Raw genomic sequence first — 26144 nt, 5'->3', positions numbered from 1 at the left:
GGGTGCTAAATGGGGGAAAGAAAACCCTATGAATCATGGCGTTGGACTGATTTCGAAGTGATCGCAGTCAAACGAAATCAGTCCAACGCCTCTAGTCTCTTTATCGATGCAGGTTTTTATCATGATCAGAACTGAATACGGTGCGTCATTAGACTGAACGGAACTCTCCGTCTCCACAGAGATCGGTTGGATTTCATAAATTTATTATATTAATTTCAATTTATTAAAATAGCCTACATTGTAGTATAGTGGGCTAATAGTATTATTTGTTAATTGGAATGCAGATGCGGACATGAATGAACGCGCACATAGTCGTCATATTGTAAAAAGTATTTTTTCTTTAAAGGCAGATGGTCATTAAGCGTAGGCGCTGAGTCTGGCCTAACGGACAACTGTGTGAAACCCTGATAATACATATATGCATATATCCTATTACTACATATCTGATACATGATTCGACGATCAGTCAACGATGGGTCTCGCCTGACAAATCAGATTCGACCATGCAAAAACTTTGTCGATGTCACCAATAGTGTGGAAAGTAGTTTGGTGCCTCTGGGGGCACTGATGAGTAAAATATGATGGTACAAACATAGTTCTGTACATCGGCTTCAGTGTGTGGACTGGTAGACACAGAAGGCAGGGATATTCTCATTCTCTCAGGGATCTAAATTGAAACCTGGAAACAATAATGGAGTATATAGAGAATACTAGAATGTCTGTTCCCTTTTCCGTGTACTGAAACACAAAGAGACCGCAGACTGATCTATCTAACGTAAATGTACCTAGTAATAGGCCAATCTAGATAAATACCAGCCAGATGATGCTGTAAAGCTCAGTCTAAACACACAGTACAGTCTCTCTCTCGCTCTCAAACACACACACACACACACACACACACACACACACACACACACACACACACACACACACACACACACACACACACACACTCAGTTCATCATCATCATCCAAGATGTTCTGCTGCAGGTTTGATTCTTTCATTAACAACTTGGTGACACCCAACAATCAGTAGTCACATCTTTCCTCCGAGATTGGCCTCATCTCCTTTAATCATGAGCAGAACAACAGGCGTGTTCTGTGCTGAGCCGATGGTGCTGGATGTCTGCCGCGCTTGTTTGGGTCCTGTACTCAAGCAGCCGGGGCAACATGTGTATGGTAAATTGAGGGTAATTGTCAGAGGTCTGTGTTTTTGACCACACACAGCGATGCACCAGATGAGCTCTGCCTGGGGGTTGTTTGAACTGCACTGGTGGCTCGCAGCGGTCCTACCCAGAGTGCTTTGCTGTAAAAAAGACACTTCAGAGCGTGACTGACTGGGGGCGAGACGTCACACCTTAACTGTTTCCCAGATCCTTCCACTTTCTTTTCCTGTCAGTAACTTTGAGAAAAACAAATACTTGCGTAATTCAAATAACTTCAGGGTGGTTTCCAAGGCTCCACAATGTGGTATTTGTGAAACAAAAGGGAGAAATATGGGGCGAAGATGTCTCAGCTTGTTTTCTTGTGTATTTATCAATGTCAGTTGGCTTCAATCAAGTGTAAAATTTCACAATAAAACAACAATATGTATTTTTACCAATGTGACCGTTTTTCGCTGCTGAAATGAATCAAATCAGCTGCAAAGCTTTGATTCAATCGATAACTTTCGCTGAACCATAGAGACTATTTATCATTATTTGAATATAATTCATATGTTCCCCATCAGAGACATCAAACTCTCCTAACGTGACACAGAACAGAAGATAAAGTAAACGATCAATACATAAGCTCCACTCACAGGGTCTCCAGGTGGTGCAGGCCCTCGAAGCATCTCTCCCCTAACCCGACAATCTGGTTGTTGTGGAGATGGCTATGATCCAAGATAACAAGTGTAGTTAGTTAGTGGCAACAACATGAGGTTCTGACGGAAAACAACATCTCCATTGTTCTCCGTTGTGACTGAAGATGCTCTGCTCTGAGATGCACCTCAGAGTAACTTGTAACAATGACACTCGAGATCTCTGATCCCCTTAAAACAAGACAACACAAAGTCACAAACATGCTTTCCAGCACAAAAACGACTTTGTTATCAATCACAAGCCTCGTGTCTGAGGTGAGTAAACCATAACCCTCCGTCCACACATCCACACATTACATCGCCACTCACAGAACCAGCAGATGCCTCAGGGTGTGGAAGGCCCGGTCTGGGAGGTGGGAGATGTGGTTGAGGGCCAGGCTGAGTGCTTGGAGAGCTGGCAGGCTGGCCAGAGCAGCCACGGGCACCTGGGTGAGCCCGTTATCGTCCATCCACAGGTAACGCAGGGACCTTAGACCCTTGAAGCTCCCTCTGGGCACCGTGGACAGGGAGTTGGCGTCCAGATGCCTGGTGGAGGTCCAGAAAGGATATTGAAAGTACATGAATTGTAATGAATTACAATTCATTACAGAAGCTGTCAATTGAGAGGGTCGTCCAATCAAACCACATTGAAGAAGGATTCCTCACACCCTTTTTTTATGTGCCAGTGTCAGTTTATCTTATAGCAAAGCAAATATGGAACCACTTTTGGGGTTTGTATTATTATCCTCTGTTTTCTTGGTGTGAGCAGCGCTTATTGATGTAGAATATACCACAGCTCGCTACAGAATAAAAAGTCTCACAAAGAGCCATTCTACAACCAGGGAGGTCCATGAATTCCTCTGGTGCATGTTAGTCATTTCTGGTGGGGACACGGCTGTTTGACCAAGCGTCCTGGCAGCGCCACAAGCAGGCATCAAACATGGTTCCTCCCGCCCACCCCACACCCCCTGTCCCACCATAACCCCAGAGTCTATAGTGTGTGAATTTAAGATATAACCATCTAAACAGCACTGGGCCGTGTTTACACCAGGCCAAATCATCAGCAAACAACCAACTGATTCAAATGCAGTGAACAGCAGTTAAGGATTTGGGGCGCTGCAGGGCGCAATATGAGGACCAATCATTTTGCGGTGGAAAAGCTGTGTGTGTGCGTGCGTGTTTATTTCAGAGACTCTGAATAGAACCAGCCAGACAAGCAACTTCAACCAAAACATGTAGTCCATGGATGGTGATGCTCGACAGAGATAAGATAAGATGTTTCCGAGGAGTCCCAGAGGGATAAACATACAATGCTGCAAATGGTTGTAGACAATGGGTTTATTAACCTTTAATCAAATTGATCTTAATTGTATTTTGTCTTTGCCATACTCATGTCTTTAATTATCTTGGTTAGATGACGGTACCTTATAAGGCTGTGGAGTGATAATTACATTGAGGTAAACAGGGGAGCACTCACAGAGAACGTAGATTCCTGAGGTTCTTCAGAGACTCAGTAGGGACTTGGCTTAGATGGTTGTTCTGCAGCGTTCTGGTGGAGTGAGGTTTTAATAAAACAAAAAGCACTATTTAAAAGCTGGCAGTTGTTTAAAAAAACAGAGCACTTAAAAGACTATAGGCCTACTTATTCCGTGAGGTTGACGTCTTTTTTTTAATCACCAAATTCTTAAAACTGAACCTCTCATAGTAGCCTATAACTGTCAAACTGTGGGCCTTGGTGTTACATCATCCTTTTGAACTCTTGTAAAAAATGTTAGGCCTACTCTTAACTGGAGTCATACAGCTACTACAGCCAAATTCATGTAATAGCTGACATTAATACGCTTTGAACAGTTTCAACACCTCATAAAACTGTATGTAGGCTAAATGAGAAATATGATTTACATACAGTGCTTGCAGATGAACCAGTCCTGCGAACGATTGTTTGTGGAGGGTATTTAATTTGTTTCCTGCTAGCCGGCTGTGGAAAGGAGAAAAAAAAACAGGGCACACCATGGAAATATATAATAAAGGTTAAAGAAAAGTGCCGTGGAAACGAAAAAATAAAAGTCGTGTGCAGCAGCCGCGTGTAACCGCTAGTTCTGACCGTGTGGACACATCTGCTTAATATAATGTGAGTCGGCACCCACCGAAATCCTCGCTAGTAGGCTACTCAGAACAGACGCAATTTCTAATACTCATGCACTGCTTAGGAACCGAAAAACTTCCTCCTGTTGTCACCGAATTTACAATAGGCTATCCTAAATCCAAATTCCAGACGTGCACAAGAACGCGGGCTGGATGCTTTTGGACAATTTAACGAGTTTAATTGCGTCTGTCTCCTGTCCCCCGATTTTGTTCGTTCATACTTGACCGAATCATCATTCCCGCTGCGGTATATTTTCCTTATAGGCTACCCCCAAGAACTGTATTTAAAGACCGTAGGTATAAATTAACCGCACCCTTCCCGATGTCATTAGATGTTGCCAGGAACCTTGCGGCAGGAACCACTTACAAATGAACAGGTTACGGTTCAGGTAGGTCCTACCTTTTCTTCTTTAGTCAATTGATATAGCTAAATATGAAATGAAACACACCTTGATAAAATTCAACAATGAACAATAGGCCTATATCATACACTTTTACTGAATTACAAAAAAGGTTACAATACCACAATACAGATGCTCAAATTGGGCAATCACATTTTCCTAACCTCTTCAGAATTTAAATATTAATTCTCGAGTTTTAATAATTTAGGACCAGACAATCAGTGCCGCCGCTCCCCATATACGCAGAGTACGCAGAGCGCGTAGGGCCCCAAGTAGGGGCCCCCCGAGTAGCCTACCTGGGGGGGGGGGGGGGGGGCAAAATTAAGGTTGATAATCATTACATTACAATTTTCAAAATATATAAATGAATTACGAACAGTCCACTGTTGTTATTTCTCAATTGCGAATTACACTCAGATTTTCGCATCGGAGGCGGCGCAGTCATCCCCCCCCCCCCCCCCCCCCCCCCCCACAGTGATCTTACAGCTCTCGCAGGGCCTGGAACCTGGAGAAGCAGCCGATGGGCAGCGTGGTGAAGTCGTTCATGCTTAGATCTCTGAACAGAAGAACACAAGAACAAGTTGGTTTTTATCCACTAGCCTAAATAACATGACGCAATTTGTTGAAAACAAATTAAATTCTCTTTAAATGTAGATGTGACTGAGGCTATATCTGTTGTCCGTGCATGATGCAGTGGTCTGGTTTGGTCACACATCACAGTTTTCCCCTAGCAGCAGACCAGGACAAACGCAGTGGTTTCTGTTCTATTAAATATTGGTCTTTGTCAGGGTTTTAACATGGACACGAATGGGGAAGGAAGATATCCTTACATTTCTGGTACTTCTAAAAGGCTGTCTTGGGTCCTAAAGCATCATTACAAATAACAAGTTGAGTGTTACATTTAAAGCACTCTAAGGCATGGTCAAATTTGTGATATTAAATACATGACAATTTACATTCATTATTTCAGATCTTATGTTGTCAAATTAGACATAAAGTAATATTGTGTGTGACAACATGGGCAGATACTGAATGTTATGTAAATAATGTCATATAGGCCAGCTGAGGCTCCGAAGGACAGCCGAACAAACAAACTTATTTCAAAATGAGAAGACAGAATAATTATGTATAATTTGTATTCTATTGTTAATTAAGATTTGGACAGTGTGCATGTAGTGCAACCTTCTTAACCACACACACGCACGCACAAACACACACACACACACACACACACACACACACACACACACACACACACACACACACACACACACACACACACACACACACACATCCCGTATCCCTGAGTGGATTTGGTTGTGGTAATTAGGCTGATGAAGACGGATGAAGATGGATTAGACATCAGGGAGCTTCTCTTTGGCAACACAACGCTGTCCACCACATTACATCACACAGCCATACAATGCTGCTACTTACTGGCCCTCTCTGGCTGAACCCTGGGCCAGGTCCAACTGACCAGATCATGAGGGTGGAAAATTTACTTCACTTTCTTGTAGGCCTTCTTTATGGTACAATAAGGTAATTCATTGTTACCATGCTTACTGTAAGATAATCTGTGATTGTATACAATTGTATGCATATTACTGTAAATCTTGAGGATTGGTTACAGTGCGTTTTATTTATTTTCATAATTTATATAAACATCAATTTATCAATGTGTTTTGGTTGCTGTGTAGGCTAGGTCTATTTACATAACGGGAAACATATTTGTTTCGAGCACATAAGTGCGTTTTACCCAGAAATAATACAATTAACACTCCAAAAGTAAAGAAATTACAAAACATGAAAAGGAACAGGCTATTAAAAGGCACATTATAATAATTGCCTGTTGCTTCACATCAACAAAGTTGTGTAGAAAAAAATCATAGTCCGAAAATAATAAATAAAAAACACGCACCGACCCAAATATATAAATTAAAACTGTACAATCCCGTATTCATTTGCATATTTCTTTTTTTTTTTGAGGGAGTCCAATTTGTTTGAGCTATTGAAGCCGGAGAGAGCTGTGCAACAGACATGGACCCGGGGCCTTTTCGGTTGATAACCCGTCTCTTAGGTCTGAAATACCCCATGTCATAGTAGGCCTATAGCCCGATACGTTTTTATTTGTAGGCTATAGGATATGCATATATACATCGTTTTATTAAATATCTCATGATTATACTAGTGGTAGTGTCTGAGATATTATTTGAGTCGTTTGAATAATATTCATTCTAATAGGCGTAATGGTAATGGTGGCCTACCGCCTCTGGTGTTGGCTGGGCAGGAAGCCATAACGTGATTGTTTAACCATGCAATAGGCATCACTAGTGCCTCAAATTAAAGTCCAATTTAACCTTACAAGCGCAGATAATTTTGGCTAACAGATTTATAAGATGCAGCATTGTGAACTGCCACCCACATTTTCCATCCATGAATGGTCTTTTATCTACATCTAAATATAATATCTATTTTAATTTACATAATATATTCCTAAATGGATGGGACATAATATGGCATTATATATGCCATATACACAATATATACATTTATATTTTAAACCAAAAAATGAGTACATATAGTTGTGTAGGCCTACAGGCCTACCATATAATTGTCATTGTCATATTAACGAAAAGCTCGAATAAAGCATAGCAGATGTGCATTTAAAAAAAATCCTACAAATTCTTAGACAAAACCTCGCCATTTGAAATAGAAGATTCAGTTAAACAATTCAATTTGCATCCTTTATACTCACAAATACGTCGTCAAAACGTTGATGTTGGATGGAGTTTCGGTGAGCCCCAGGTCCGAGCAGTCAGCGGTCCGAAGCATGCCGTCTGCTTTACACCTGCAGCCCGCCTCGCACCCGTTCTCCACCACCACCCCTGTGCAGTGTAGCATCAAGGCGATGAGCACTAAAGCGATAAGCTGTAACATCATCATCGTGAGCCAAATCCACCCAAAAGACGAGCTGTCATCGAGCGTCAGGGTGTAGCGGAGTTATATGAGTGCTGCTGCAGAGGCAGTAGGCCTACTCTGATGTGTCCCAGACCCCCGGCATGAAACACTTGACATATGGTGATGAAAAGTTTTTTTTTATTCTGGGAAGTTGCTAACCTACAACAGAAACTCTGGTCTGGTGTTTTATGGCAGTATGGAGTTTGCTGCCCTCTCCTGGTCTGTTATCACTTGGTTCAATCGAAGTTATCAGGCGTTATCAGCCCCATGAGCCAGTGATGGGTGGATGGATGGATGCATTACCTTTAAAGACTCTGGTAAAAGAAGTAGCTACTGATTCAACATATTTACTCAGGTCAAAGTGAAGAGTAGCCTGCAGGCTCCGAAATTTACTCAAATAATAAAAGTAAAATGTAGCCCTGTGACATTTCTAACTTCAGTTTCTGTGCAAAGCTAACTGAGCCTCACTTCATGTTAATATAATTAGACAACGAAAAGCTAGATGAGTTCTTGTAGTCTTGTAATAGTTGTATATTACAATTACAAAACAGTCCTAAAATACATTTATAAAATCGAAATCGAAACGAAAGCAATTTTCTCAGATTTATAGGAAAATCAACCCTCCAAATTCCATTATTTCAACATATCTTCACCAGGAAAAACAGGAGGTGCTTCGGCCAGGAAACAGTCTTTATTGTGCTGCCGGTACAACACTGAGTGACCGCCTTACAAACGATCCTGTCTCCTGTGAACTTCAAACACAGCGACATAAACAACGTCCTTGTCTGCTGCTGCACACCCTGATTTCAGACGTGTTCTTGATGAAGTCTCACTGTGCAGGAGAGGCACAACAGACATCTGTATATAAAGTCAGTGACTCATTAAACTCATCACCCGCAGCTGCATCTGTCTGCAATTGAGCTGCCCAGCCCTATTGCGCATCCCCTTGTTGCCAGCTACCGCCCCCTCATGGCCCCTTCACTTAGATGTCTGAAGGCCCCCATGGACCCCTCTCACGGCCGAAGGGTCGTCAATAGTAAGGTAAAGTCTCAACAAGAAGAAATCGCAAAAGAGGACAAATATGTCACTGCCCCCATCGGCTGGTGTGATGAAGCAATGACCTTTGGAGCCGGAGAAGCACCTGCACCCACCACTAAATGCTGGGCTCATGGACAGAGAGAGAGAGAGAGAGAGAGAGAGAGAGAGAGAGAGAGAGAGAGAGACAAAATAGGAAGTAAAGGTCATGTATGTATGCTTGTCCACTCTTTAATCTGATAATAAGTTCCCAGTCACTGTGTCACACCGTATATTTTTGGGACAACTTCCTCCAAATTGTGCGCCTGTTCTTTGAAATGAGTAGACTCACAAGTAGACATCTGGGTTTTCATAATATTCTTTGTACTTATTTTTCCTATTTTTTGTTAGTTCAAGATTTGAAAAAAAGAGTAGTCACCCTCATTGGCTTTTTTTTTTAGGTGAGTGCAAGCAGTGCTCAACTATTGTCATTCTTAGGCTTTATTCTTTCTTGCTTTCTTATTCTCTACAAATTCCCTACTCCTTCCATGGATTTTCGACTGAAGACTCCATTCCACTTTTAATATGTTCGTATTAGCTTGGAGTCACGTGCTTCCATTCAAGTATTAAAAATATTTTAAACCTTTTGAAATATTCTACTACTAGGCCTAATGGAAGTCAGAATTCCACCCGCCCTAGCCCAAGGTGGCTATAACAAAAGCTAACCACAGCCTAACAACGTCAATATTTAACCTAGAAAAACTATGTTTAGCTTTAACGGTTATTTCTTGTTACACTGGCGCTAAAATGATAAATCGATTGGAAATATGATTGTTATAAAGTGTATATGGCTAGTGGCTATGTGCTTCCCACATATCCAGCATTAGAAGCTAAATGCTAACGTGTTCAATTTTTTTATTTTTCACGTCATATGTTCACAAAGATAGGTCATATGAAAGCTGAGACTCCAGTAGTCCAATGGTACAAGCCTTATTATTTTATGAGTTTATCTCGATGAACTAGATGTGAAATAATAACGTCAAAAACACACATTTCCCGGTTACAAGTGATGACCCACCCACACCCTCACACACACACACACACACACACACACACACACACACACACACACACACACACACACACACACACACACACACACGATTGAACCATTTCAAACTTTATCAGACCAACTCAATTCTATCAAGTTCAAGTTCTATCTCAAATGTATTCAAACTTTTATCAGTTAAGCTATTTGTTTAACTCTTATTTGTTAAGCTAGGCCTATTTGTTTAACTCTTATTTGTTATTCACTTTATTTGTTTCCAACCACAGTGGCGATTTCTCGACTGCAAGGGAAGCTTAGCTTCCCCTAAAATTAAAAAAAATGTAATGGTCAAATATATACTGTTGTGTTAACATTTCATTGACTAAAATGCGTTAGAACACGTCCATCTCGAATACGAATTCGTTCAGAATCAGCCGCTTATCGCAGGTCGACTGACTCGATTTCCTTCTCATACATTCCAGTAGCATCACAGTGCGTTTGCCTGTTGAAGCTCAGCGTCCATCCACTTCAATGGGGCTGCATAGAACTGCTTTTTTTTAGTGCGTCGAAAGTCGACGGTCATTGGATAATGCTGCGATTATGTCCCTCCCACGGACGCTCAGCGTCTCTGGGGGTGAATGGAGGAGTGGGCTGGCCTGGACGCTGGGCTTCTGCGTGATGATTGGAGGGTCTGCGAAAGACGCGTTGCCGTTTGATTGACAGCGATTTTGAACTATAAAAAGTCGCCGGAGCTGTCTTCGTCCCATCGCAGATTTTGTAAGCGAGTAGAAAGACGAACTGCAACCTATTTCTTGATATTTGCTTGGCGAAATTGCTTGACAATTTTCATCGTACATTTCATACACATATTCACACAATTCCTTGCTTCGGTTTAACATAATTCCCACATTTCCTTGTTCAAGTTTAATATCGTTTTGGTAGTTGGCCATCACTTTGATTCAGGGAGCCTGAGGTCTGAACTTCAAGTCCTGTATTCAGATCAGGACTTGCAGGGGGTCAAGGGAATGCTGTGTGATTTCTTGGTGTTCCTTAAAGACATGGAGTTGGACAGTGCAATGGCTCAGCTTTACAAACTGTTCTCATTAGTGGAAACAATTGGAGCTACAGCTACATCTGCAGGTGTAGAAAGGAGCTTCTCCTGTTTAAAGCGGCTCAAGTCCTACCCGTAACACAATGGGCCAAGGCCGTTTAAGCAGCCTAGCTCTGCTGGCACATTGAGAGGACACTGGTCAAGTCAGTGGAAAAGACAGCTAGTTGGTTTGACAGAGCATAAAAGGAACAGAGAGCATAATTTACACACACACACACACACACACACACACACACACACACACACACACACACATACACATAAATTTATATGTTGCTGAAAATTAGCTTCCCCTCTTTGAAAGACCAGCAGCTGCCACTGTTTGACATTTTCTGCAGGAAATGCATTTTCTAGTTTTAAATGGTGTGTATGTTTACATTGTTTGCTCTAATTAGGCTTTTGAACTCTGTTAATATCTTTTCACTTGATTTAAGCCATTTATCATTTATCATTCTTACGTTGCTTTATTAAAACAAATGTTCCACCGCATTTTGCACTACAGCACTCACCGCATTTTCTGCAGAAACTGAATTTTCCAGTTTCGTTTAAAATTTGGAAAACATGATTGATTAATAAATAAAAAAATAAATTCACAATGGAAGAATGTTTCTGAAAATGCGATAATTATTCATGTGTAGTTGAAGCCGTGGACCACAAAAAGGCAATCAAACTGCAGTACATAGTTGTTTTTGACAGGCACCTTTTAGGACCAACTTATACGTGACGTATTGCCGAGTGGTCCTTCGGGCGTCTCCGTTGCATAGAAACCAAAGCTGTTGGAAGCATACACGCAAACCTAATTCTAATCAAGATAGGTAGCAACGATTTGACGCGTTTTCCTCTGTATTACTTACATTACAAATTCGCCGATATTTAAACGCTGGTTTTCGTCTTCAGGCTGTTAACGAAATTATCGACCTCGCTAGCCAACTATTAACTGTTATTACATTGGAATGGGGCGAGTGCGATGCAAATGTTAAGTTAACGTTACAGGGACTATGAGTCTTCGGTATGATTTGATACGATGAATGACCATTTCTCTGATCATACGATGTCCACCAAAAGAAGAGATTGCCATACATGGACGAAGAACAAGTCAATTCAACGGTATCATTCATAAACAATCCGATGTGACTCTTCGTTAGCTTACCAGAGGGAAGCTAAGTTGACAGCAAAAAGAGTCAGGATACTGAACACTGAAACCTTGGACCATTTCTGTGTCAACACGTCCATTCACTGAAGTGAAGGTACCATGGCTGGGGACGCCAGCAGCATCCCTGAATTGGACCAGGACAAATATGATTCTGACGAGCAAGTCAAGATCATTTGTTTAGGAGACAGTGCTGTTGGCAAATCAAAGTAGGTAGTGACTATATCCGCACATGTCCTGAAGCCATAACGATCGATGCATTCATATTGTGTGTTGTAATGTTTGTCATATTTCTGCATGTTGGTCACTGGCTGTTGCCTTTTCTCGTTGATTTAGGCTGATGGAGAGGTTTCTTATGGACGAATAGTATCCTTTAAGTTATATCCGTGTTTTTAAAAAGTAGACATGACTTGATTTCTGGTTCAGCACTACAGAGGTGATTACGTCTTATTCATAATAATCATACCTCATAGTCCGTCTTGAGTGGATACGATTCTTAACCTTGCTCCAGTCGCCCCCAACAGGTGTCTACATATGCTCTGACTCTCTACAAGTACTTGACTACTGTAGAAGACAAGTCTGTTGTGGTTGGTAGGTTTCAGCTTCTCTTCTGTAAAAAAAAAATTGATTATATAGAACCGAATAAGGAAAGCTGGTTCTACAGTTGACTCATTCAATGTTGTGGTCCCTTGGTTTGGTTTTGTCTTGCAGATTTCTGGGACACCGCCGGCCAGGAGAGGTTCCTGAGCATGCATCCGTCATATTACCATAAAGCACATGCTTGTATCATGGTAAGAAATCAGTTACAGCACTCCACTGCTTTATTTTGTTTTTATAAGGTTTAAATTACAACTGAAATGGTCCACTCACGGTGCATAAGGGAAACACATTACTAATGTAATGGATATATGAACAAACCAAATCATAGAGAAACTCATAGAAGATGTGGATTAGGTGAACCACATTTGACAAGAGCTATTTGTGCTATATTATTCACAAGAGCTATTTGTGTCCTACCACTCCAAATTCCACACCTTGTTTCGTACTCCATGCCACACCAAATGCCCCATTATGTTCATTGTCCTACTGGTCCAAATGCCCTGCAGTTTTTCTTGTCCTACCATACCAGGCACCCCATCATTTTTAGTGTCCTACCGCTACAAATGCCCACCTGCTCATGTGTCATATCCCATCAAGCACCCTACCATCTTTAGTGTCATACTGCTCCAAATGCCATATAATTTTTCTTGTTGTTTCGGTCTCCTGGGTTTTCTTCCAGGTCTTTGATGTCCAGAGAAAGATCACGTACAAGAACCTCACCAGCTGGTACAAGGAGCTGAGAGAGTACAGACCTGAGATTCCATGTTGTGTGGTAGCCAACAAAATCGATGGTGGGTTAGCAGTTTTATAGTTGTTAACATGCCGATTGTACGGGGACGCAATATCTTAGAATGGAATATATAACATATTACAGACTTTTCTTTTAAGAATAATATTTTCGAACATCACCGTCTTTATATTTTTTGACCGCTCCGAGTCAGCATTTCACACTAACCGTTCAAACAGAGAAGCTTTGTTCCATTTGTTGATTCAGGATGAAGTGATACGTTGAAGTGGCAAGGTTATGGTGAATAAAAACTGGCCTAATTTTTCATTGTGTCCACAGCTGACCTGAAGGTGACCCAAAAAAGCTTTAACTTCGGCAAGAAGCAGGGACTCCCCTTCTACTTTGTGTCTGCAGCCAATGGAACAAATGTAGTGAAGGTAATGTTTCTAGTGTCATAGAACTACACACCCCATTCCCTCCAGGACCTTACCTAAAGGTGCAATGTGTAGGATTTGGTGGCATCCAGTGGTAAGGTTGCAGATTTGTGTCAAGGGATGTAGTTCCTTTCCTTTCCTTGATAGAAACTGTATTTCCTTATTTCATCTGTGTAGGTCATAGTTTACAAGTAAGATAGAGATTATGACCAAACTTGAGCGTTTGTTCGTTGTTGGCTACTTTAGAAACATGGCGGTGCAGTAGGGAGCGTACCCACTCCCTATGTAGATATAAAGGGCTCATTCTAAAATATCAAAAACCAGATTCCTATTTTCATTGGGTTATATTCTACAAAATAATACATACATATGAATCAATTATTTTTTATATTTTTTAATTATTCTCACTGCACCTTTACTCTTCAAATTGAGTTATCTCATCTCATATGTTACTACTTTTTTAATTTAGTCACATGAAATATAATCACTCCTTGTCTTGACCACAGATGTTCAGAGAAATGATCAAGAGAGCCGTGGACTATAAACAAAATCCCAGCGACTTCATGGATGAAGTCATGCAGGAACTTGAGGTACTTTGTTAGTTGTTATATAGTGATCACAAGGATCAAGTTCATCCCAAATCCATGTTTTCATTAGTAACGCAGTCTGACCTCATTGAAATTATTTGCATTTACATTTAGCAGAATCTTTTATCCAATGCGTCTTACAATAAGTACGTTTGTGATTTTTCAGAAGAAAGAGAAATAACAACATATCGCTCTCTGTAAAGTTAGGGTACATTACTATAATCATAATCATATGGAAGAGTTTCATTAAAGGGGAGTGGGAGCTACAAAGTATACCGTTTTTGTCTATATATGAGGCACTCTATAATATTTTTTATAAATCTATAAAGAAATCTAAATGTAACTACCGTGTGTTATCATGGACTTTCAGAACTTTGAGCTGGAGAAAAAAGAAGACCCAGCTTGTGATGCGGTGAAGTCAGACAGCCCCAACCTGGCCTTAAAGGATGATGACCTCTAGTCCGCTAACGTCCTCATCGAGACCCAACCCCACCCACCATGCATGGAGCATGCCTACAGAACCGCAGCAGGGAGGACTGTCTTTAGAGGCTTTAAAATCCATCACCTGGATTTCCATTTACAACTGTGACTGTTTTATCTCAACACTGCCGTGAAGAATATTCTTTGTGTCTCTTAGTGCCCCCCCTCCCCCCAGCCTGCAGCTACAGTGCTCAGCCTGCAGCTACAGTGTTGTGTGTTTACCGTAGTGCTGCTCTTCTTCAAAGATGTTGACCAGGGTGGTGGCGTCGGCATGTAGACCTCATATTCTTTGTGTAACATGCGATATATTTACATTAAGACCAGTGCATTTGTATTTAACACAATACCGATTCAATGTATATCTGGTCATTTGTGTACTGTAATGGAAATGTGAAGTTTGGAGATGTGTATAAGTGCACTGCACACGCATACACACAAAGCAAACCGTGCCTGGGATTGGGACCACTACTCCTCACAGGGACACCTGATGTTTGAGTGGAGCGATGTGTGAAATTATTCTAGGGATCCATGTGTTTTAGCTGCTGTCGTGTTGTTGTTAAAGTATGACTTTTGATGGAACATATCTAATAAAAAAAGGTGTATATAATTTTGTTTAGTTGTTCCGTTTTAGACCCTTTTGCATTCTTATTTTCAGTCTTATTTTCCCTGGTACATAAAAGGAGCAGACACAATAAGTGTTTTTCCTAGGATGAATCCTCTGTTTTAAGTTCACAGCTGCACGCGTATATAGAAAATGTTTATTTTTTATTATTGTGTTACACCTTTCCTGCTGTCGGCTGAGGCTCCCAGACCGTAGTCGAGAGCACAGGGGAGACGTCGATGTTCTCTTGGGGGTAACACCTTTCCCTTTGACCAGCAGTGGGTCTGCTTATAGACCTATAGGTCGGAATATCGTCTGAATGAAGCGGCCGCCGATTATTGAAAGGCTGTGCACTTTATTCTTAGTTTTACTAACTTTACAGTAGGCCTACTACACGTTGGCACAGAGACAACCAGACTCGTTCATTACTTCACTAAACTGACACACGCTAACGCTCGCTCTCCTCGCTCGTCCACTCACACACACACACACACACACACACACACACACACACACACACACACACACACACACACACACACACACACACACACACACACACACACACACACACGCACACTGCCATTTTCGCGCACACACATACGCTACTCTCGTAACACTTATTATTGACAAGTGTTAGCTGAACATTATAGGGTCCTCCACAGAAATCAACTACATTTGTCCCAGTGTTTGTTAGATGTGAAATTAAGCAAAAAAAAGACGCTCTCTTTCTCCAGTAGGCTAACGCACCGGTTTTCGACGCCTTTCTTATTCGTCGTTCCTATTTGTCTGTGACTCCAATGCTCCAATCTTTCATCGATTGATGCGGATGTTGTGGATGCAACGGAATTGAGAATGAGGAGTCACGTGATTTTTGGGGAGGGGTTTGAGCCGTCCGCCGTGATGGCATCCACGGCTATCGGTTGCCAGGGGCAACGTTGTCAGAGCGGCATAGAGACAGATGAGGAAATACGCAACATAGAGACGCAGATAGATATTTTCGGAATGTTGAGTGAAGGGCAATTTCCACCAAAACCGTCACGGAAGCGGCACGGCAATAAAAACGTTCACCGAAGACATTAGAAACCATTATAGTCAAAGCCGCGTTTACATGGACACTTCTGTTCCGAATAGATTTCTAATCGGAATAGATCTATTCCTGTCATGCGATCCGAACGTACTGTATACATGGCATTTCCAAAAGTGGTAAGCGAACGTTCTCTCGCGCACACCTGACACATCTGGACCGGCGGCGACTTAATGGGCGTGTTATCACTATTTGGCATTTTTATGTATTTTGTTGGTTTTGTTTGTATCGTTTGTTGGTAAGGTTGGTCTGAAGCGCTCGTAGAAACTTCTTAGCTCTACCGTAGTGGTGATTCAGCTCCTGACGCATTCTCCGCCACTGTAGGCCTACAGTAACCTTTATAAATCCCCGTTGCGCATGGAACTGCCACATTGGCAGTGTTGTGTTTCACCAAAAAAATTTTTTTTTAACAAAACTGTCTTCTAAATTAATGAAATACTGGGAAACGAATAAACCATTATAAGCAACGAGTGAACTTAATAAGCGGTCGAAATATTTTTTTCAACCACCGCCTCTTTCCCTTGACGGTGCGCAAAGCCCGCACGGCGCACACAGACAGGTAGCAAAAAGCAAAGCAGTCTCAGCATAAACACACAGTTGTGCGTTAAATTTGTCCATCGGGGAACACGTCAATTCCTCTAATGCTGACGTTTAAATATAGGCCTATCAGCACCTATTTACCTTGATCTTCAGCTGTAGCCTTGCTGAACTCCCTGCATCCTCGCTGTCTTTATTCATTTTTTCCAGATTCGTATGGCGGTCTTATTATGGTAAACTAGCTCATTGGTGAACACCTCGTCGGGTTTTAAACAGCGACACGCACTCGGAGACAGTAGCTTAGGCCTAAAGAAAGACAGGTCCATAGCTGCTGCACAAAAATAATGCGTGCCAAGCAGTAGACCTAGTTGGTCTTAAAGGGGGGGAAAGCAAGTTCAAGCTTAACATCGATTTGCAGTGATCACTTGGCTGAAGGGTTTTATATGCCTATTCATTACATAATTAGCGCATTTGAAACTTGTGTGGCCTATATGGGTGCGGCTTATTCTGCTTTTTTAAATACATAAATGAAAGGCTTGCGGTTTATCCATGATGCGGCCTATACGGCAATTCACCATGACGTCACACTATGTTCTTCCGGGTGGCAAAAGCCGATGCATTCTCCGTTGGCACCACTAGTAAACAAACCCTTCCACGATCGAGAAAAACAGAGTAAATGGCTTGAATTAATGATTTTCTTCTTGCGGGGTGCTACGGGACGTCTCATTAATATATATATATATATATATATAATATATTATATTATATTAATATAGTTTTCGTCATCGTTTCAACTTCAGATCAACAACAATCTTTTGTTGACTGTGTGACATAGTCTTTATTGTTATTTATTTATTATTATTTATTATTATTATTTGTGTTTACAGCCGGCTGGATGGCTTCTGGTCAGTGGTAGCCGCTCGTTCTGCCACCCGGAAGTGTCGTTACGGCTATTGTTTACTAACATTCTGAAATGCCGTATATGCGGGAAATTATGGTAGGCCCCGACAGGGCGAACCGGACCCCGACTTGAAGCGGAGGTGTCTTGCTTCTCCCTTAAGGGGCTTATTTTAGATAATAACCGGCGACGTTCTATAGGCTACATTATTACACGGCTACTTTGCCGAAACGAAAAAATAACTTCACACGGTGTGTCTTTTGACAATTTATTTGTTACCATTCGTAGTGTTGATCACCAGAGAAATAGTCCGCCAAAGACGTTGACGTCGCTAAGCAACCGAATCCGCTGGGTTTGATAAGTTACCGGACTACTTGCAGAGTGATACACATGTGAATCAGGCAAAAAAGCAATTTTCCTTGACAGTGCAAGTTCGGGTTGCATAAAAGTACAGACGGACCAATTGCGAACTACTGCAGCTGCTGATGCCATCTCTCTAAGTTACCCGCACCCACCCCAAACCAATCGGAATAAGTGTATATGTAAAGTAAATATGTAAAAAAAATATGTAAAAATGTAAATATGTAAAGTGTCCATGTAAACGCGGCTACTATTACCTAGGCTAGTGTTACCGTTTATCATGCTGTATATGTTATTTAATGTTGAATTGATATGTGTATTATCTACGATGTGTGTATATGATCACAGATCTGTTTGTCTGACAGACACAGCTGTTTTGCATGTTGTGTCCCAACTGTAGCAATTCTGTGTGTGCTTGGGGGAGGTGTGTGTGTGTGTGTGTGTGTGTGTGTGTGTGTGTGTGTGTGTGTGTGTGTGTGTGTGTGTGTGTGTGTGTGTGTGTGTGTGTGTGTGTGTGTGTGTGTGTGTTGGTTTTTGTAAAGACCATTGTATTAAAACTTCCTGTTTCTGAATTGTGCAACCAGTTTTTCACTAAAAACTCTTTGGTGGGTCACACCCACTTTTACATGGAATTGACAGTGTCTAAAGATAAATCAGTGTATGGCATGACACATGTCCCAACCTCATTACTGTGCTGCCCATGTATAATACATTGGGTTATAGGTAAATAAGGTTTAAGGTATGTTGGCCTTCATTTGTAATGTAAGCCTATATATTTTTTAATAATTCACATATTTCAAGTTAGGGACCATTCACAATAAGATATTAATATTGTACAATATACAACAATATATGGCAGGTTAGCTGCTTGCTACTTCCCACCCACATTTAGGGAAAACTGATTCAACCCCCTTAAAACCATATATTTTCTAAAACCATATAACCTGAAGTTGTCATTCAACTTGAAGTGTGGCATTTTCCATTTTCCATGTCTTCCCCAAATCTTGTGAAAATCATATGGTGTAAGGAGGAGGCCTTGGTTTGGGTGAAGTGAAGTGATTTTAAGGATGTTCTTGATCTCAGCTAGAATTTACTACTAAAAAAAAACATAATTATTAATCAATTGCAATTTTGGAATTAGAGTGAGAGAAACTGCTTTGTGAATGGTAAGGGCAGTGTCCCCGTTTTAGTTTTTCTATGACAAAAACACTACATGTTTGGAGGTTTTTACACCGCTGAAAATGTCTCCAGATTTTGTCTCAGAAATCTGGTCACCTTATACCACATAGACGGTCTCCTATAGCCCTACCAAGACGGTTCAGACCAAAGATTCGCGACGCAACGAGACTCTTTTGGGACGTCGCAGGGGAAAAGTTGCAGCAGTGTGAACTGGTCGTCGCAAGGCGGCTGATGCCGTTGCAAGGAGTCCGCAAAGATTGAACATGTCAAATCGCCAGGTCCAGTTTTAGAACGCAACGATGTGGCTATTTCTCTTCAGCCAATCAGGATACAGCACAACAATTTAGGCTTATTAAATACAAGTTGTAGATGCTAACGGTATTATATTTGGTTTTACACCGCACTTATTTAACATGCCCTGCAAATGTATAAATCAGTGTTTGAATTAGGCCTACGTGGGAGCCAGAGGGAACCGAGCTTCCAAAAAGTCAAAAAACTGAGGGGTCTCATATCTGAAGGTGTCTGCCATATTTGGCATTGTAATTTCATCTTAAACAACACTCATCCATCCCCGTGCAGTCTCTTACCATTAAAGATGTTAGATTAAAATATAGGCTAGCCTACTATACGTCACGTAGACTGACTCATTTCACGGATTCCTGTGAGACCGGGTTGCCTTAATTACATCGGTCGCATTTGTCAGGTGAAAACTAAATGTCAAGGGAAAGAGGCGGTGGTTGAAAAAAGTACTTCGATCGCTTATTAAGTTCACTCGTGGCGTGTAATGGTTTATTCGTTTCCCTGTATCATTTCCTTAATTTAGAAGACAGTTAAAAAATAATAATAAAAAAATAATAATGATGAATGAATGAATGAAAAATGATATAAAAAAATGTATCTAAAAAAAAATTATGAAAAAAAATATATATAAAAAAAAATTATATTAAAAAAAAATTATATGAAAAAATTTATTAAAAAAAAAAAATTAAAAAAAAATTATAAATTAAAAAAATAATAATAAAAAAAAAAACGGACCTGCGCACAAATGTTTTTTTTTGGATCTGCGCGCGCATCTTTTTTTTGGACATGCGCACGCGCATCTTTTTTTGGATCTGCGCGCGCATCATTTTTTTGGACATGCGCACGCGCATCTTTTTTTGGATCTGCGCGCGCATCTTTTTTTTAAACATGCGTACGCGCATCTTTTTTTGGACATGCGCGCGCAGGTCCAAAAAAAGATGCGCGTGCGCATGTCCAAAAAAATGATGCGCGCGCAGATCCAAAAAAAGATGCGCGTGCGCATGTCCAAAAAAATGATGCGCGCGCAGATCCAAAAAAAGATGCGCGTGCGCATGTCCAAAAAAAAGATGCGCGCGCAGATCCAAAAAAAGATGCGCGTGCGCATGTCCAAAAAAAAGATGCGCGCGCAGATCCAAAAAAAAACATTTGTGCGCAGGTCCATTTTTTTTTATTATTATTTTTTTAATTTATAATTTTTTTTTTATAATTTTTTTTATATAATTTTTTTTTTAATAAATTTTTTTATATAATTTTTTTTATACAATTTTTTTTTTATAATTTTTTTTTGTATAAATTTTTTTTTTTCATATTTTTTTAATATCTTTTTTTAAATCTGTTTTTATATATATTTATATATATTTTTATAATTATTATTTTTTTATTATTTAATAATAGGTAAGACCGCACGGGGATGGATAATGAGCGTTGTTTAAGATGAAATTACAATGCCAAATATGGCAGACACCTTCAGATATATGAGAGACCCCCTCAGTTTTTTGACTTTGTTGCCTTTTTGGGAGCTTGGTTCCCTCTGGCTCCCACGTAATTCGATTTATACATTTCAGAGCTGCCAACTTGCACGGTTTCACCGTGTGACACACGCCACACATCCAATTTCTCACGGCCAAAAAAACAAAAAACACGCGTCCCCCACCCCCGTCAATCCCGATCGTCGGTCCGTCCGTCCCCCCGTCAACATTTACGCCCGCGGACCCTGCTATAAGGTATGCATTACAAGATTCTACAGAATCTCACGCCAGTAATGTAATGCATTACTGAACTGGTCGTAGGAGACCATTCGGGAACCATGCCTATGTAGGTAAACAAATGATACGTCTAAACGTAGGAGTCTTTGTAGCGCGTTAAGACTGGACGTTATCGGGAAACCGGGCCCAAAGCTCTTCTGACTGCGCAGATTCCACAAGATGGATCATATCTGAAGCTGACTGGTTCCACGTTGCTTAGCAAAGTAAACATTCGTTGAAAAACACACAACATAAAGCATGTCAAATGTAAGTAACATAATTAATATACCTTTCCCATATCTGACCCAACTCTGTCTCTGGGACTTGCTGGTGGTTGACTGGTGTGCATTTACAGTTATGGTCAACATTATGACAGCCTTTAAACTCGCTTCAGTAAAGATATAAGACTATACAAGCTAGTTATAGTAGGCACACAAAATATGACATATGCGTGTCCAGAAAAACGTGAAATTTCAAGACAGTTAACAGATAAACGGCCATCATTGGATCAAATCAATATTTAATATCACGTCCATCAATCATGAAAAACAAATTGAAAAGCTACTGAATAGTAAAAAAAATATGAAAATAAGCATGGAGTTTAGTGAGTTGAAGAGATTACTTCCAACGTGAATGATTCCTCTGCTTGGTCCTCCATTCGAGAACTTGATTAGCAGAATATAACCACAAGGTGTTGCAGTAGACTGTTTTATAGGCCTATTACAAGAATAAGCAGACTGTAAAGCACTGAAAACTACCAGCTTATATCAGAGGCACAATGGTAGTCTCCTATACTATATTCAATCTCCAAGTTGGAACTTGCAAACGCACAGCATTAAAGTAAATGAGAAACCAAAGTCTATAGGCTTGACAGATTTACAAGCCAAAAACTTTTTTATTTGAACAGAGGTTGAGCAGACTCATAAGGAAATTAAGGTAAAACATTAACAATCGGTTCCTTTGACAGCCACTTATTAATATCAATTTTGGTTAACTTGCCTTCACTTGACTTAACATCATGGAAGTAAATAAACCAACCCACTTAGAAGGCCATGAAGAAACATCTCCACATTTATTCTGAACCTGCCTTCCATTCATCTTTGAGGTTTCTGCTACTGCAGTGTTTCAACCAGTTGTGTTGTGTTGTGTGTTCATATAAACCAACAGAATTCGGGCTGACAAGACCAACAGCTCAGCTCTGTAGCGGTAACCGTGTCGCTCTACTGCTTGCGTTTCCCTTTCCTCTGCTTGATGGTGAAGAGGTTTTCGTCGGTGGGGTACATGTCTGTGCCGCCGCCTTTAGATGACCTCTTCTTCGTTCCGCTGGCCCTCTTCCCCTTCTCCTTCCCCGCCCGCCGTACAGCTGCTGCGGGGTGTAGGACTCGCGCTACAAGGGCGACATGCACGGCTCTGTCGCCGCCACTCCCCAGTTCAGCCGGTTGGGGTTCTTCTTGTTCCTGTTCCTGTTCCTGCTCTTCTTCGCCGCCTTCTCTTCCCCGCCCCGGGAGAAGCACTCCTCCTCGTAGAACGTGCGTTTCTGTGGTGTGGCGGCACCGCCGGTGGTGGAGGAGGAGGAGGAGGAGGAGGGCGGAGCCTTGGTGGCGGGGACGTCACGCTTGGGCTTCCACTGGTTGGCGGCGCTGCTGACGGGCGTCGGCTTCAGCTTGGCGGACATCTTGGTCTTGAAGACGACGGCCGGCCAGCGGGGCGTGGGTGTGGGTGTGGGTGTGGGTGGAGCTGGAGCCGGGCCCCTCCTCCGGCAGGAGGAGGGGTGGGTGTTGGCGTTCTCCTGCTGCCGGTGGTGGTTCTTCTACTTGTAGTAGTGGCTGGTCCTCTGCCCCTTCTTCGGTGGTCCCGGGGCAGCGGGGGGGTTTGGGTGTGGTGCCGAGCAGGCCGGCTTCCTCAAGTTCTGGACGGGGGGGAATAGTAAATAAAATCACAACGTTATTCAGTGGCATTCTGAAACTAGTGGGGTCAGGGTGCTGTGTGTCAGAGGAGAAGAGAGACAGAGCTTACCTTTGACCTTCCACTTCACCCTGTGCTCCCTCTGGTTGAAGTTGACGGGAGTGTCGTAGTGATTGATGAAGGGCATGCTGTCCCATTACACATCCGACACTGTGTACATGCCTGAGACACACACAAACACCTAATACTGATCTTGCAAAAAGGGCACACGCTCGCTATTTTTTTTGATAATATTCATCTTTAGATCATAAATTTCATTCATTATTTGCTTTGGAGAAAATGAAGAAAGGGAGAGCAGGGTAAAGAGATAGAGGGAGGGACAAGAGGAGAGGATGCTGCGGTGCAGACTGAAGCGGTGACTCACGTGGCCAAAGTGGCCCTTTCTGGAGCAGTTGTAGTAGTAGGCGGGCGTCCTGCCCTGGTCCGGGGGAGAGAGACAGAGAGCAGGGGAGAGAGACAGCGAGCAGGGGAGAGAGACAGAGAGCAGGGGAGAGACAGCGAGCAGAGGAGAGACAGAGAGCAGGGGAGAGAGAAGACGCATATTAATAATCACAAAAAAAAGGTAAGCCTATCAGAACGACGCCACACTGCCTGTCAGAACACCCCTCCAGCGTCAGTGTGTTTAAAAGTGACATGTTATACCACTAGGTGTGAATGCGATTAGCCGTTGCAAGCCGTTTGAACAAGTGGGCGTGTCCACCTAGATGTGCGCTGGATAGATCAGTCTACCATCGTACATCTAGGTGCACACGCCCACTTGTGATTTTTTAAAAACGGCTTGTAAGGTCTAATCCCACTCCCACCTGGTGGTATAATATGTCACCTTTAAGAGCAGGATGCTGGGAGTCCCACAGCAGGTTAGCCCTCTGCCGCTGTCACCCGATAGCCTCCATTAAGATTTCACATCAATGACATAGTGTGACGAACATCTGCTTTCTGAAAAAAAGGCCTACTAGTAAATTAGGCCTAGGCTATTCACATGAAATAAAACAAAACATTGAGACCATTCCACAAAGCACACGGTAATAACAAATTCAACCCAATGGACACAAGTAACTTACAACTTGTAACTTGCAACTTATGTAACTTAGGGACTGTTGGTTATTTATTTTAAGACCCACCGGAGGGATTTGGACCTCTGATCACTTTATGCATAACCCCCCCCCGGCGATATAATTTTATTTTGACATGACCCTGCAATTGACCCTGCATGACCCCCCCTCCCTCGGACAATTCATCATCAACTCAATAAGTCACATCAGAAATATTGAGTGACATATATGAAAGGATAAATCTAGTGATATATTCTGTCAACAAATTCCATAAGACAAAAACCAATAGATAATTGATCCTACTAACAAGTATTAGTTGTGTATCCAAATCCCGATGTGGCATAAACACGGACACAAAGCATTTTCATATATATTTTGGAGTTGCCCCTCTGTAGATCCTATTTGGACCAACATTCACAGCATCCTGGAAACTTTTCAACCAAATAAAATCATAAATAAAAATAAATGAATGTTCACCCATCAACCCATGGCCCATTTATTGTGTGTGAGAGCAGAAGCCGGCGTGCAAGTTCTCGGAGTAGATGCCCTGCAGCCCCCCTCTTTTCCCCTTTCCTGTAGCCTGTCGGTAAATAAAAACAGTCCTTGTTAGAGGGCCCCCCTTTATTTTCTATGGATTATCACATTGAAGAAACCCTTGGTGTCTAGAAGTCCTCTGGTCAGTATTCTACCCAGAGATACTCACTGTAAGGTTCTATTTTTGTGTCTCTTGGGTTTTATTACATGTAATTGCAATGTTTACTTGTGTCAGTTTTAAACAGCTACAATTATTAGTTATTAAATTATTTATATCCATATTTATGATTCGTTTACTACTGCAGGAGACCATCATTACGGCCTTATGGATGCCCATGGAATAGGAATAAATTTGTCTTCAAGTACTTGGTCAACACACTACAGTCTTTGCAACAACTTCTACAAAAGATTTAAAAACAAGTTTTCACTGCCATCTTTAGGTAGCAATAACTGAAAGAAGTACTCATTACATTTCCATGCATAATTTTCATACCTGGTATGCAGTTTTTGAAAGTCACCCTGCACTCTCTAAACATATCCAGAGTGTACATTTGGTACATCCCTGTATTGTGCCGAGAACATGGTCCAGTTTGCAACACCTGTTGTTACAACAATTTTGAGAATAAGATGATTTCTCTAATTGATTTAACATGGAAAACATGCAGTATGCAACCAGTATAGCTACGACCATTTTTGTAATCTTACTGTCAAGCCACAGAAAATGCACTTTTCTCTTGAAGTATTCCCTCTCCACCTCTTCTCTGAAGCAGGAAGGCACCAGGGACAGGGTCATTAGAGCTGTCTCCATCATGAAGAACGACCTCAGCAAAGACGATCTCCAACAGGCAAGATGGCAACTGAAACAAATAAGATTCTTCTATTGAATACATCATCTCCAGTTAGTATTAAGCCAAACAGCATTAATAGAAATACTGAATGAGCACTGAATGTATTCAATAAATATTATATTCCCCCAAAAAAGAAACACATGCAAACAAACAAAATCAAAAATAAATTATTAATAAATAAAAGACCTGCTCAATACATGTTGCCAACTCCTGCTCCTGCTCTCTTCCATGTGTCATGGGCTCTATCCGTCTTCTCTTCCTACGTAGAAATGTCAAAGGGGTGACATTAGCAAGATGCTTTTCATGTAGGGGGGTTTGACGGTACACATGGTTTGGTTCATATTTCGGTTTAAGAGTCCATTTGGTACAGGAAAACAAAGTGATATTATTGTTGACAAAATCCTCTTGCTGGGGACTAATACAAACTACAGTACCTTTCCTGTTCCTTTAAGCCCCCCCCCCTCCCCACAGAAACACATTGTAGTTATCAAGTAAGAAGTTGTTCATACCTTTGGTGTTCAATGTTGTCTAACAGAAGCTGGC

The 26144-nt window shown here is 41.5% G+C and overlaps 2 protein-coding genes across 2 annotated transcripts; one reads left to right on the top strand and one right to left on the bottom strand.

Moving 5' to 3' along the window:
- Positions 1-11769: 11769 nt before the first annotated feature.
- rabl2 (RAB, member of RAS oncogene family-like 2) lies at positions 11770-14622 on the top strand (the record flags this gene model as incomplete). Its single annotated transcript, XM_084477230.1, has 8 exons — positions 11770-11876; positions 12004-12033; positions 12179-12258; positions 12379-12458; positions 12947-13058; positions 13334-13431; positions 13935-14018; positions 14386-14622. The coding sequence occupies 8 exons, from the start codon at positions 11770-11772 to the stop codon at positions 14473-14475; spliced, it is 681 nt and encodes a 226-aa protein (XP_084333356.1). The 3' UTR covers positions 14476-14622.
- Positions 14623-22422: 7800 nt separating this feature from the next.
- On the bottom strand, positions 22423-23314 carry LOC311357888 (uncharacterized protein; the record flags this gene model as incomplete). The annotated part of the gene is made up of 3 exons (XM_084477905.1): positions 23219-23314; positions 22817-23111; positions 22423-22612 (listed from the first exon to the last, which is right to left on the bottom strand). The coding sequence occupies exons 1-3, from the start codon at positions 23292-23294 to the stop codon at positions 22423-22425; spliced, it is 561 nt and encodes a 186-aa protein (XP_084334031.1). The 5' UTR covers positions 23295-23314.
- Positions 23315-26144: the final 2830 nt, after the last annotated feature.

Source organism: Micromesistius poutassou (assembly GCF_964030765.1).
Source record: "Micromesistius poutassou genome assembly, chromosome: 13".
NCBI lineage: Eukaryota > Metazoa > Chordata > Actinopteri > Gadiformes > Gadidae > Micromesistius > Micromesistius poutassou.
The sequence above is the reverse complement of the archived record's forward strand: the minus strand, read 5'-3'. Positions and strand labels throughout refer to the sequence as shown.